This window comes from Sarcophilus harrisii, chromosome 4 (assembly GCF_902635505.1).
Source record: "Sarcophilus harrisii chromosome 4, mSarHar1.11, whole genome shotgun sequence".
NCBI classification, from domain to species: domain Eukaryota; kingdom Metazoa; phylum Chordata; class Mammalia; order Dasyuromorphia; family Dasyuridae; genus Sarcophilus; species Sarcophilus harrisii.
In genome coordinates this window covers 72,103,614-72,117,440 of record NC_045429.1, presented here as the reverse complement: position 1 = coordinate 72,117,440, position 13,827 = coordinate 72,103,614, and the positions used below count along the sequence as shown (strand labels likewise).

The window sequence follows — 13,827 nt, the reverse complement described above, 5'->3', positions numbered from 1 at the left end:
GGCCTGGTCCAAATTTGAATCCTTAGAATCCAAAGGGATTCAGAGGGTCAAGGATGTCAAACTCCATTTGAATCGTCCATAAAGTAGTATATTAATAATTCCACACACTGGCCTACATTGAAGCTTTAAAGGAGAATAAATAGTTAACTGCTAATAAAATGATTAACCAAGTGTTCTAGGCTAAAGAAAATATGTCAGGTAGACAAGTCCTGGAGAACTTGGAGAACCACCTTTGAGAAATCATCAGTCTTTTGGTGACGTTGATGACAAAAAGACATAGCCGTTATCATCCCATTCCCAAATCACTGAACATTTTCCTGAGACCTCCAATGTCTGTGAGAGGTGAAGGCGCTGGACTCACACCAGAAGACTAGTCCAAGAATAAATCAGGAATATAGAATGTGGCTTTGGCCAAAACTCAAAAACACCCCCATGTCTTAAAGATCGCTTTAATGAAAATTCAATATAGGAACAAGGGTCTTCTGGCCTTGATACATCTTGAGCCTGGCTCTTGAAGCCACATTAAAGGTTTTCCTGTAGTTTGGGTATGTATGACTAGGGTTACCTCTAAGCACAAGAGGTACTGGCAAGTCTGGGCTACTTTCAGAGGGTGTTTCAGCACATGGGTATTTAGTCATCACTTCTCTAGGGTTGGGTGTTGAGAAAGAGGGAGCCTGTGGTAAAAGGAGATGGAAACCTATCTTTGGGTTCATCTTTTGCCAAACCCCTAACCTCATCTGCGCTGTAAAAGTTCTATCCTTTGCACTTCTGGTTAGTGGTAGAATATTGTGGTAAAGAAAGATCAGACCTTGGTTTGTCTAAGAAAAAGTAATAATCTCTTCTTGGGATTTGAAGTTTTCTGATCATAATTTTCCTCTCTTTCTTCCTGCAAATATTAGGGAGGTCCCTAATTAGGGGGTAGGATTATAACTCCCCATTTTTAGACTTTTTCTTTTCTTTCCCTCATTTGTACAATCCATTTATTAACTCCTAAGTAAGTGATTAAAATTTAATTTCCATCTTGTCATTTGTGAGGTAGAGAGTATTGCAGGGAAAATGCTAAATTTAGATATAGCTGAATCTTACTCCTTCACATACTATCAGTCTACCTTTTGCATTGCTTCTGTTCATCTGTAAAGGAAGGCTTCAGTCTCTAGGACATAGGACTATTGTGGCAGCTAAATGGAGAAATAGAAGGAGTCAGAAAGATCTGAGTTCAAATCCAACCTCAGCTATTTATTAGCTGTGTGACCAAGGGAAACTCATTGACCTCTGCCTTAGCTTCCTCATCTGTAAAATGGGGATCATAATAAAATCTATCTCCCAGGGTTGTTGTGAGAATCAAATGAGATAATCCTAATAAAGTGTTTTGCAAACTTTAAAAAACTATATAAAGGCAAGCTGTCATGATTGATTGTGACTATGAAAGTGCTTTGTAAGAGGTGCTATATACAGTGTTAAGTATTTTCATTTTCTTCAGCTGTTGGAAAAGCTATGGAATGATGAATGGCAGAAGGGAATAAGCATCCATTAAGCACCAACTGTATGCCAGGCACCATGATAAGTTCTTTACAAAGTTTTTATTTGATTTTTACAGCAAACTTGAGAGGTAGGTGTTCATTGGATAAAGTCCAAGAGTAGAAATTTATCCTGGTAATAAAGATAAGAGAGGAATCAAGGAACCTGTAAAAGAACCAGATTTTGAAGGACTACATAGTACAGTTTAGGAGACTGACAGCAAGCCTTAAACCCATAAAATTCCAGGTTCAAGGAAACTTCTGACACATAGTACTTGTGGGGCAAATTGCCTAACAGTTTGGGCTCTGGGAATCTTGCTAACACTGTGAAGTGCAGAGAAAGTACCAAGCTCATTCCTCACCTGGGAATTCTCCATACTGATGAAATTTTAGGACAATTACTCTCCCTATCTCTATCCCATCAAATTTCTGAAAGTTTTCTCAATGACCCTCCCTAGCTCTGTCTTGAGAGAAACTTACTTTAATTGTCTATTTCGACTGCATCCAGCTTCAGTGAGAGTGAATCCTGGCTGGCACTGGTCACATCTGTCTCCCATCACACCTGGCTTACAATTGCATCTTCCATGGTTATCACACCGTGAGCTAAGAGAGCCTGTAAAGGTGGACAAGAAGAGAGAAAAGTGGGAGCAAATGTTTGATTAATTTACATGGCAAGAAAAGACAGTTAACCCTTTATTAAGACTCAAAAAGAATTCAATAGTAATCAACAGTGTTGTCTCTAATGATTGTTTTACATATTATAATTATTGTTGTCTCTAATTATTATTAATCAAGGCACATGAGGAATTTAGAAGTACACTAATCCATTTGGGCAACATTTCCCAAATTATGTAGTGTAAAGTTCTGATGTTCCATATATCAGAAATAGGTATCCTCTGAGAGAATAATGATGCTAGTGTATTTTCAAGTCTAAAACATTCCATATAAAATTGTCTGTCAAATATTCTTACTTTGTGTAGAAAATTTGAGATATTAAAAAAATTATTAAGGGCCTACTACGTTCCAGGCATATTCTAAGACAAAAGACAGTTCCTGCTGTCATGGAGCTTATAGGGCTAATTAGGGTAGCTGCCATTTGAATGGACAAGAGGATGAAGGCAAATGATGTTGTGGAGATAGAATTGATAAGGCTTGGCAACAGAGAGATATGGATGGGATGAAAGAAAGAGATGCATTAAGAATGACTCTAAAGATGGGAACCAGGGAGACAGAAAATAGTGATACCCTTAACAAAAAAGAAACATTTGGAAGAGAGGCAGGTTGGGGAGGAATGAAAGAAAAGAATGAATTGTATTTTAGACATGTAAAGGTCATATCAAATCAACTTCCTGAAGACAGTCTTGTGTCATAGAAAGAAAACAAAACAAAAGGCTTGAATTTAGAGAACTGGATTCTTCTTCCAGCTCTGGCATTCACTTGCTGTTCAACTTTGGATAAACCATTTAACCTTTTTGGGCTTTGATTACTTCATCTCTAAAATGAGGTCAATAATATTATGACTTTGCTACCTTCCTTGTCATGCAGATCGAGTGAGATAAAGTATGTAACAATTCTTTGAAAAATATAAAGCACTAAACAAGACATATATGTTATGAATATGAATATCTAATTGCATAAGTACTAAGAACCTAAGGAAAAAAGTACAAGATGGTCACTGGATACTTTTGTTTGGACTTAGTGAACAAGACACATATGGGTAGTGAATATCTTTTCTGTTGATTTGCTCTGTGACTTTGGTTTCCTGTATAATTAAGATGGTTATGTACAGATAGCACAGAGATGGCTTTAAGGATTAGTAAGTATTTGAATAAATGAAAGATAGCTTTAAACTCCTTGCCAAGACACTAAAAAGTGTAATTTGGGAAGGAAAGATGTGTCCTGTTTCCATACTCCAGGAAAAACCAACATGGCAGGAGTTTGGTCTCCGGTATCATCCTTGACCTCTTTATTCAAATATCTTCTTTAATGCTTTTGAAGATTTGGGTTTTCCAAAGGAGAAAAATGACTTCCCCACTTCCCCTTTTTTCCAGAGGCAAGAGACTAAAAATGTACTACACTACATATAACGTTGAACCTTTTCCCTAAGTTAGTTTTTCTGAACTTTTTTCCCCTTCTTTTTTGTTCTTTGTTAGGAGATAGAGGCAATACGGACTTCATAGCAAACAGACAGCTGCTCCCAAAGAAAGGAAGACCTGACCTTGAATTATGTCTCTGACGAACACTGACTTTGTGATCCCGAGTAATGGTTCATTTGATACCTCTGTGATGTAGGCATCAGGCAACCAAGTGGCTCAGTGGATAGAGCAATGGGCTAGGAATCGGGAAGACTCAGCTTTGTGAGTTCAAATCCAACTTGACACTTACTAACTGTGTGACCCTGGGCAAGTCACTGAACCCTATATCCTCATCTGTAAAGCCCAGTTTCCTCATCTGTAAAAGGGATAGAAGAAGGAAATGACAAACTATTCCAATATGTCAAGAAAACCTCCTAATATATCTCAAATCTTTCACTAATATAAAGAATAACTACATCTCATCCCCCACCTCTTTTTAATAGCACAACTTTTTAAATATATATATATTTTTAAAGTTAGTTTTATTCTTCCTGTGGGGAGAAAAGGACACACGCAATGAAAAAATGAGAGAATGGTAAAGAAAAAAAAAAAAAGCATTGTCATATTCTGTTGGGCCGCAAGTTACTCATTTGTTCCTTGAATACTGAATTTGTCATCCCGCCAAACACTCCAGCTGAGCCAATTAAATTCCTAATTACATTCATACTGATGTTTTATTCAGATGACCCAGCTCCTATGATTCACTGTGCCGCAGTATAGCCTCAAGGGATATGGGCTCTTCAGGGAGGTGGAGGTTAAATGCTTCTTTAAGAACGATAACCAGGTTTTTCTTTCTCCATCCAAAGGCTCACTGAAGCCACAGAGTCTGAGCGCTGCTTTAAAACCCCCACACTGGAGAAATCTGAAAATAAACTGCATCATGGCAAGACCCCAGAGAGAGACTCTAAGGGTCCCAGCTCACATCCTCACTGGGCAACTCCAACTTTCTCAAATCACAGATCTGGAACCAGAAAGACTTTTACGGGTTCAATCCTCTCATTTTACATATAAGGAACCAAAGGTCCACATAGTTAAATGATTCATCCCAAATTACAGAGGTAGTTAGTAGTAGATCAGGGTTCAAATCTGAGTCTGAAACCATCACCCTTTCTACACGATTGTTTCTTATCATACAGCTCATTGAGAGGCCCAGGGTCTTTAATAGGTGACTCTATAACAAGACTTTAGCCATTTTCAAATTCTTTCAAGCAACTGACTTGGATCAGTTCTTCTAGGCTAGATTCAATCACTGCTTCTGTTGACTCCTATTGCATCTGAGGCTGAATACCAGGTATGTCCCAGAAATTAATTCAGATCATAATATATGTTAGAGCAAAAGGGGGAAAAGGAGCAATATCTAGAAAGATAGGGTCATGACCAAGACATTGACTAAGGAACTCTACCATCATTCCCAAAGGGCTAATTCCTTTGTCAAGGAATCAAGGTCAAGGAAAGGGTAGTCATTGTTCAGTCATTTCAATCATGTCTGGACTCTTTGTGACTCCATTTCTTTTCTTAGTTTTTTGGCAAAGAGATTGCCTTACCTTTTTCTAGCTCATTTTACTGATGAGGAACTGAGGTAAAAGGGTTTAAATGGCTTACTCAGGGTCACACAGTATCTGAGGCCAAATTTTAAGTCAGGAAGATGAGTCTTCCTAACTCCGCTCAGTACTCTATCCACTGTAAAACCTACCTGTCCAGGTAGTAAACCCTAAGTCAACCCTGAGAGTGTCAAAGAAAGAAGAGGCCAGTCAGTGAACAAGCATTTTTAAATGCTTACTAGGTGCTGGACATTGTGCTAAGCTGCAAGGATACAAAGAAAGGGATGAAAAAATGGACCCTTCTCTTAAGGAACACAGATTCTAAGAGAAGAGAGCATGTAAAAAATTGCACATGCAAGATATAAAATATAAATGAAAGAAATTATAGACTCGGGGTCTGGAATGTTGATGATGATGTGAATAACATTATACCAAAACAACAGGAAGAAGAAGAATCCATGGCCATACAAGGAATGGAGAGGATCATAAGAGATAAAATAGACAATTTTAATTACATGAAATTTAGAATTTTTTTTGCATGAACAAAAGGAATGGATGGGATATGGGTAGAGAAGATATGGGAGGGAAGGATAGGCTTGGAACTCACAAAGAAGCCCAAATCATATCATCCATACCTTTCGTGTTGCAATTGCAAGGCAAGCAGCGGTCTCTGTCTCTCAGGCGGTAAAATCCATCCTTGCACCTCTCACAGTGTACACCAGCTGTATTGTCATTACAGTTGAGACAACGGAATCCTTTTCCTGTCCTTCTTTGCAGCTCTTGATCAAAGACACATTGCCTTGATTTCCCATTACAATCACAAACTAAGAAGAGAAAAAAATTTAGCAGTGTTAGAGAAAGAATACGGGACTAATTGTCTTTAAAAAGTGGAAAGAACATCATTTCTAGAGACAGAAGTTCTGGATTCAGATCCTTTTCTGGTACTTAGTATGAGAATTTGGAAAGTTACTTAAATTCCTTGGGTTTCAGTGCCCTCATCTATATTACAAAAGGGTGGCTCTAGCTGGGTATACTAAGGTCCCTCCTATTTTAGGATATGACCTTATTTCTTGGGCTTTCTAAGAAAATGTCACCATTAGTCTGACTTGGGTTATACCATCTTCTCATCATCCCTTTTCCATCATGAAAAAAGCTGCTTTTTAATTTTTGTAGTAAGGGTTCTTTTCTTCTGTTCTCTGATCTCTTTAGGAGTATAGAGAGGCAGCTAGTGGTACAATGAGAGTTAGAAAATTGTGTCCAGAGTTAGAAGAACTTGAGTTTAAATCCAGTCTCAGACACTAGTTGTGTGACCCTGACTTAGATATTTAGCTTCTGTCTGTTTCAATTAACTGAACTGTAAAATGGATATAATTATATCTCCCTCTCAGGCTGTTATGTGGATAACAGATGAGATAATATTTGCAAAAGCACTTAACATATTGCTGGCAATTAGTTGGTGCTATTTATGTGCACTTATTTCCCTATATGCCTAGTAGTAGTATTATTGGGTCAAAGGTTATGCAACATTTTTAGTAACTTCTGGGAAATAGTTCCAAATGGTATTCCAAAATAGTGCCAAATAAATTCACAACTCCTCCAAATTTCATTAACATGCTATTTTTGTTCCATAGTCCCGCTAATATTTTCCTTCTATGTCCTTCATTTTCCGGTTATGTCCACTCAGTCAGTCTGAAGAATGTAATGTCAAACCTGAATTACATTAATTTGCATTTCTCTAATTATTAGTGATATCACAGCATTTTTTTTCATATTATTGATAGCTTGGCTCTTTTTCTTAGAAAAACTACAGTCATATTCTTTGACTATTTATTAATATTATAATAACTATTATAATAATTAATTAATTATAATTAAAATTAATTAATTATTATTGAATATTATTAATTAATTATTGAGAATGGCTCTTGTTTTTAAAATTTTGAATCTATCTCATTTATATCTGGAAAATGGGACTCTTATTAGAGAAACTTTCTGAAAAGATTTTCCCTCTTATTTTTCTAATTTTGGCTACATTGATTTTGTTTGTGCAAAAACTTTTTAATTTTGTACATTTTACATTTTATCTATTCTGATGCTCTTATTAGGTCACGAACTCTTCCTTGTGCAAAAATGAAAAACATAATTTTTTCTTTGCTCTTCTAATGTTTACAATGTCACCTTTTCTATATGTAACACATCCATTTAGAGCTTTCTTTAGTTTAAGGCAAAACTTCTTAAACTGGGGATTGTGACCTAAGGATATAACTAAATGTAGGAGTTGTGAAAAATTTTGGCAACAGTAAAAGGTATCAAATATTCTGCCACGATTCAATTATTTATGTAAAAATAAACAAGTACATCGATCTCATTAGTATGAATTTGCTTTCATCTTTAATAAGTGGAAAATTATATGTATACAAAAGAATTGTTTTAAAATAAATTTATTTATGATTTATTATCAGATTATAATCAGTTTGATTTATACACCCATAGATCCATGACCATCTAAGAATTTCTCAGGTGAAAAGGGCTCACAAGTAGAAAAAGTTTAAGAAGTCCTGGTCTAAGGTATGAGAAGGTGGTCAAATCTTTTTAGTCATTTAGTTAGCAAACATTTATTTAATGATTTAATGCCTATTATGTGCCAGGCACTGTGGTAAGGGCTAGGGCTACAGAGCGAGAGAGCGAGAGAGAGAGAGAGAGAGAGAGAGGCAAAAAGATAGCTCCTGCCCTCAAAAAGCTTACGACACTCTATTTACAATCTCTCCAGGATTTATTATTTATACTTATGTATCAAAGGGGCTAGCTGACCCTGACCTTATGGTCAGAGCAGATTTAAACCAGTTGGAGCCAGTCTTATGGTTTCTTTGAAAACTTCCCATGGCTATAACTAGAACCTGCTGTTCTGACCAGATGTTATCACTTCCCAAGCTTTTCCAGCCTTCTCTGTGGACTTTTGACTATTTTGCAAAACAACTTTATGTAACAGTTTCAAGAGACTGTGCTTTCCATGAGATTCCCTCCCTGATGAAATGTTTTTAAATGTTACTCCTTCTGCTCTTCCTGGACATCCCAGTATTTTGGTGCTACATGGTGTCTTAAATTGCAATTTTCTTACCTAGATTAAAGATTTTTGTTGTTATTACTTTAGTAGTCCCTTTTATTTCAGATTGGCAGTTGTATAATATAAGAGACTGCCTTATAATGTGGATAGAGAGCTGTCTTTGAATTTAGGAAGACCTGGATTGAAGGCTTGTGTTATTTGTATTGACTGTTCAATCTTGAGGAAATCATTTAATTTCTCAGCACTCTAGGAATTCTCTAAAATGATAGCTACAGAGAAGTTGTTGACCTGCACAAGTATTTTCCTAATCTGGAAATTCCTTTTATACTGATGAAATCATAGGTACCTATTATACCTTAGTAGAATATTATGATCATATTGAGGGCAAAAACTATATTATTTTTCATCTTTATAATCTTAATAATATTGTAGGCACTTGAAAAATGTTGAACTGGACTGTTTCCCTTCATTTCTTTACCTCTCAACTTTTCCTAGTTTGGACCCTTTTCCCCTTCTGCCATCTTTGCTGAATTCTACACAAAGAAATTTTATATTAATCAAACTCCAGAAATTGTTCTAGAATATTTATAAATAACTGGATGATAGAAGGTACTTTCCCATGGTCAGATATCAGCTTTACGAAAATCATTTTGACAACCCCATTCTTATCTCTGACAAGAAAGGATCCATTCCCCAGTCAAGAACACATAAATTAACTGGATTTAATCCGAGATTTCTATCTCTCTATCTGAAATCACTGTATATTAATTATCTTGATACCAATTAAATGTTTTTAGTTGACTTGTGGGTGGGAATCATATCTAATCTATGCTTTATTCAATCCCTCTGGCATACAAGGATTTATTATTATAATAACAATAATAATGCCCAGTATCTGACCCCAAGGTACTTCTTAGAAAAGACAAGCCCCACACAGATCCCTCCCATTACCCCACACAGTGATACCTAGACCAGATCAAAGTGGCTGGAAATCTTTTTTTCCAAACAATGAAGCAAGATGTACAGAATCCCTGAGGGATCTCTCCACAGACACTCCCCCCCTCACTAAAACACTCAATGAACAGGTTAGGACAGGAAGCAGAATGTTGTAATCCCCCACTCCATCCTACAGAGCAATGAAGGCAGGCAGAAAATGACTCCTAGAGCTTCTTTGGGACCCAGAACGAGAATAATTACTTATCCCAATGCCTCAATTCATCCCAACATCTCTGGTTCTCATTCCAAATGAAGAAAGTCATTCTTTCTGAATGTCAAAACATTTAACACAATGGCATTAATATCATAAATTGAGCCCAAATGGGCCCTCTTTTTATGGATCCTTTTTATTAGTAAAAGCATGTAATATTTTCAAATTGGGATGATATAATTTCATATGGAAAAACTTCAAACAAAGGTAATATAACTTCTTGCTTTTGGGATTCATTCTGGTTTTTTCCCCATTTATACAAAAATATTCCTTCCAATCAGTAACGCCACTGGCCTTTTTATATCATTTTGAAAATCTGGTTCCCTGAACGCAGCAAAAGTAGGAAAGCACTAAGTCAAACATGTCTTCCCTTCAAACTTTCCTGATTCTTTTCAGGGCACAAACATTCTTCTAGTCTCCAAGTTCACAACCTTGAAGTCAGCCTTGATTCTTTCTGATGAGGAATAGGTGATATCATGGAATTAAAATGCTTTATAAACCTAAAAATACCACATAAAGTAAGTTATTATTTAATTTATTATTGTTATTACTTCTCACTCACCCTTCATTTCCAATCAATTCAGTTATTTAGTCCTGTGTGACTCTTGGTGACACCAGGTCCCTTTATTTTCCACTATCTCCCAAGGTCTGTCCAAGCTCATGCTCATTTCAATGACACTATAAATCTCATCCTCTCATCTCATCTCATCTCATCCTTCTCCTTTTGTCTTCAGTCTTTCCTAGCATCAGCATCTTTTCCAATGAGTCCCAGCTTCTCATTATGTGGCCAAAGTATTTAAACTTCAGCTTCATATTTGACCTTCCAATGAATAGCCTGAATAAATTTCTTTAAGTATTGACTTTGTTTTAATCTGATCTACTTGCTGAGCAAGGGACTCTCAGAAGTCTTCTCCAGCACCACAAAGTGAACACATTGATCCTGTGGCTTCATAGTCCAACTCTCACAGCCATACATTGCTTCTGAAAAAACATAGCTTTGCCTATACAGACCTTTGCTGGCAAGGTGATATTTCTGCTTTTTTTAGGATGCTGTCCAAATCTGCCACCGATTTCTTTCTGAGGATCGAGCACCTTTTCATTTCACAGCTATAGTCATTATCTACAGAGATGTTTGAGCCCAAGAATATAAAATCTGATACTGCTTCCATTTCTTCTCCCAATTTCTCTTCCAATCCATTGCAGTCTTATAAATTCTAACTCAATATCTTTTGGCTCTATTCCCTTTCTTCACTCACTTAGCTACCACCCTGAACCAGGCCCTCATTACCTCTTAACTGAAATATTTCAACAGCCTCCTAATTGGTCTCTCTGCTTAAAAAAATCCATCCTCCAATCCATCCTGCACATAGCTGCCAAACCAATATTCCTAAATCATGGTCTAATCACAATATCCACCTACTTAAAAATCATTAGTGGCTCCCTAGTGATATAACCAGATGGGTCTAGAGTCAGAAAGACAGCTCAAACCCCAACTCAAACACTTACTGGCTGTGTGATCCTGAGTAAACCACTTAACAAAAAAATCTCTGTCTGCCTCCGTTTCCTCATCTGTAAAATGAGGATTAATAATAGCCCCTATCGACCTGTATGTGCACGAGTGTTTGTGGCAGCCCTTTTTGTGGTGGCTAGAAACTGGAAACTGAATGGATGTCCATCAGTTGGAGAATGGCTGAATAAATTGTGGTATATGAATATTATGGAATATTACTCTTCTGTAAGAAATGATGATTTCAGATTCAGGATGATTTCAGAAAGGCCTGGAGAGACTTACATGAACTGATGCTGAGTGAAATGAGCAGGACCAGGAGATCATTATATACTTCAACAGCAATACTATATGATGACCAGTTCTGATGGATCTGGCCATCCTCAGCAACGAGATCAACCAAATCATTTCCAATGGAGCAGTAATGAACTGAACCAGCTATGCCCAGAAAAAGAACTCTGGGAGATGACTAAAAACCATTACATTGAATTCCCAATCCCTATATTTATGCCCACCTGCATTTTTGATTTCCTTCATAAGCTAATTGTACAATATTTCAGAGTCTGATTCTTTTTGTACAGCAAAATAACGGTTTGGTCATGTATACTTATTGTGTATCTAATTTATATTTTAATGTACTTAACATCTACTGGTCATCCTGCCATCTGGGGGAGGGGATGGGGGATAAGAGGTGAAAAAATGGGAACAAGAGGTTTGGCAATTGTTAATGCTGTAAAGTTACCCATGCATATATCCTGTAAATAAAAGGCTATTAAATAAAAAACAATAATAATAATAATAGCCCCTATCTAGCAAGAGTACTATGCAAATCAAATGAGATAAACTTTATAAAGTACCTGAAATGGAATAATCATTTAATAAACACTTGTTTCCTTATTTCCTATTGCCTCTATCAAAAAATTTAAAATTCTCAGCCTGGCATTGGAAATTTTCCACAATATAGTTTTCACCTGTTTTTTGAATCATCACATTCTCTCTGTTTCAGTCAAACTGGATCACTTTGCATCATCTAACTCCTTGCCTTTATACAGATGTCCCCCCTAGGTTTGAAAATGCCCTCCTTTCTCACTTCCACCTCTTGTTTCCTTTACATCACAGCCCTTCTCTACATGAACTCTTTCCTAAAGTCTCCCCACCCACCTCCAGTCTCATACTCAATTATTCCTTTCTGCCTCTAAAAATGTTTTATATATATTTTATATTTACTTATCCATGTATTTATTGCATCCCCAGTAGTCAGTCAACAATACAATAAGCATTTATTTAATCCCTGCTGGGTACCAGAACCTGGCTAAATTCTAGGAATACAAAGAAAGGACAGACCCAGCTCTTAAGGAGCTCACAAGTCTAATGGGGAGACTGCATGCAAAAAACTATATATAACCAAGATAAAGACAGGAAAAATTGAAGATAATTAACAGAGGGAAGACACTAACATTAAGGGGGATGAGGAAAGGCTATTTGGGGGAGTGAAATTTGAGCTGGAATTTAAAGGAAGCCAATAGAATGAGAGCTCCTTGAGGCTGAGGGCCTTTTTTCTCCTTTTTTTCCCTTGGTATTCTCCAAATATATCTGCTCATAGTATGCATTAAATAAAAACTGTTTCATTGGATCTTACAAGAAAGAAAAATGTCTAGCAAGCTTCCATTCTCCAGAAAGCTTAGGTCAAATGAGTTCTAATAAAGCAGATACTATTATTTGGTAGAAACACACACACACACACACACACACACACAAATTTCAAAAGTTTTGCCATCATTGTCCCATTTCCAAATTTCATAGCTTTGACCTCCTTTTAACACCAGGGTTTCAGTAATCTATTCTATTTTGTTACCAGATATGCTCATTTCTTTGTTCAAAAGTCTTTCAAGTTTATACCTTCTTAATATTTCAGACTATTTCCATCTTATTCTGGGCCTTTATAACCATACTTCAATAAAGAACTAGTGTAATGCCCCACTTTCCTATTCTTGAATCTCTTGATTAATAAATCTTGACCAATTTATCAATTTTATCAGATTTATCAATTAAGAGATTATTCTTAACTTTGAAGAGAGCATTTTAAATTGAAGGATGAATTCAGGAGCCAGATTGTGTATAGTTTAGAAGAGAATAACAGGAGAGGAAATAAAAGCCCTGAGTATAGATGGAGCCCTGCCTCTTTCATTCCTACTCAGATGCTACTCAACAAAATTTAGGAAATTATAAAGATTTGCTGGCTGAATCCACTCTAAATTTATGCTAATCAATCTTAACTGGGTTCTCCCTTGACCTCTAGTGAATAGAGAAAAGGAGATCTATATGAGAAAAATTTTCAGTGTAGAAAAGACAAGATTTGGCAATGGATTGAACACGTGGAATAAGTGAGAATGAGAAGTCAAGAATGATAGTGAGGTTTCAAGTTCGGTTTTAATTGACTAGGAACTATAGTAATAGAAAAGTTTGGGAGAGAGAAGGGTTTGGGAAGAAAGGTAAGGATTTTTCTTTTGTCAGTTTTGAGTTTGAGATGATTATAAGGCATTCAGCTCAAGATGTTCCCAAGCATTGTGAGAATTCAGGACAAGAGTTTAGAAGAGAGATTAAGACTCCGTATGTAGACCTGAAAATCTTCTGCAAACATACAATAATTGAACTTATGGGAATTTAAAAGGTCACCAAGTGAGATGTATAGAGGGGAACAAGAAAATGGCCTAAGACAAAGATTTGGGGGATACCCGGTAATTAATGAATGTGACAAAGGTAAAAAAAATCAATGAAGCAGAGGTCAGATCTCTCAGAGGAGATCCAAGAGGAGCAGAGATATAAAAATTAGTGAGGAGTAAACATTCAGAAGGA

The 13,827-nt window shown here is 36.5% G+C and overlaps 1 protein-coding gene across 2 annotated transcripts in view; it reads right to left on the bottom strand.

The window, feature by feature from the left end:
- LAMC2 (laminin subunit gamma 2) overlaps positions 1-13,827 on the bottom strand; it is an 80,650-nt gene that overhangs the window by 38,050 nt on the left and 28,773 nt on the right. For both annotated transcript variants that reach the window (XM_031937019.1, XM_012547720.3), the window contains 2 exons: positions 5,829-6,017; positions 1,998-2,130 (listed from right to left, as the gene is read on the bottom strand). In XM_031937019.1, the coding sequence (XP_031792879.1) occupies positions 1,998-2,130; positions 5,829-6,017 (322 nt within the window). The remainder of the gene's footprint in view (positions 1-1,997; positions 2,131-5,828; positions 6,018-13,827) is intronic.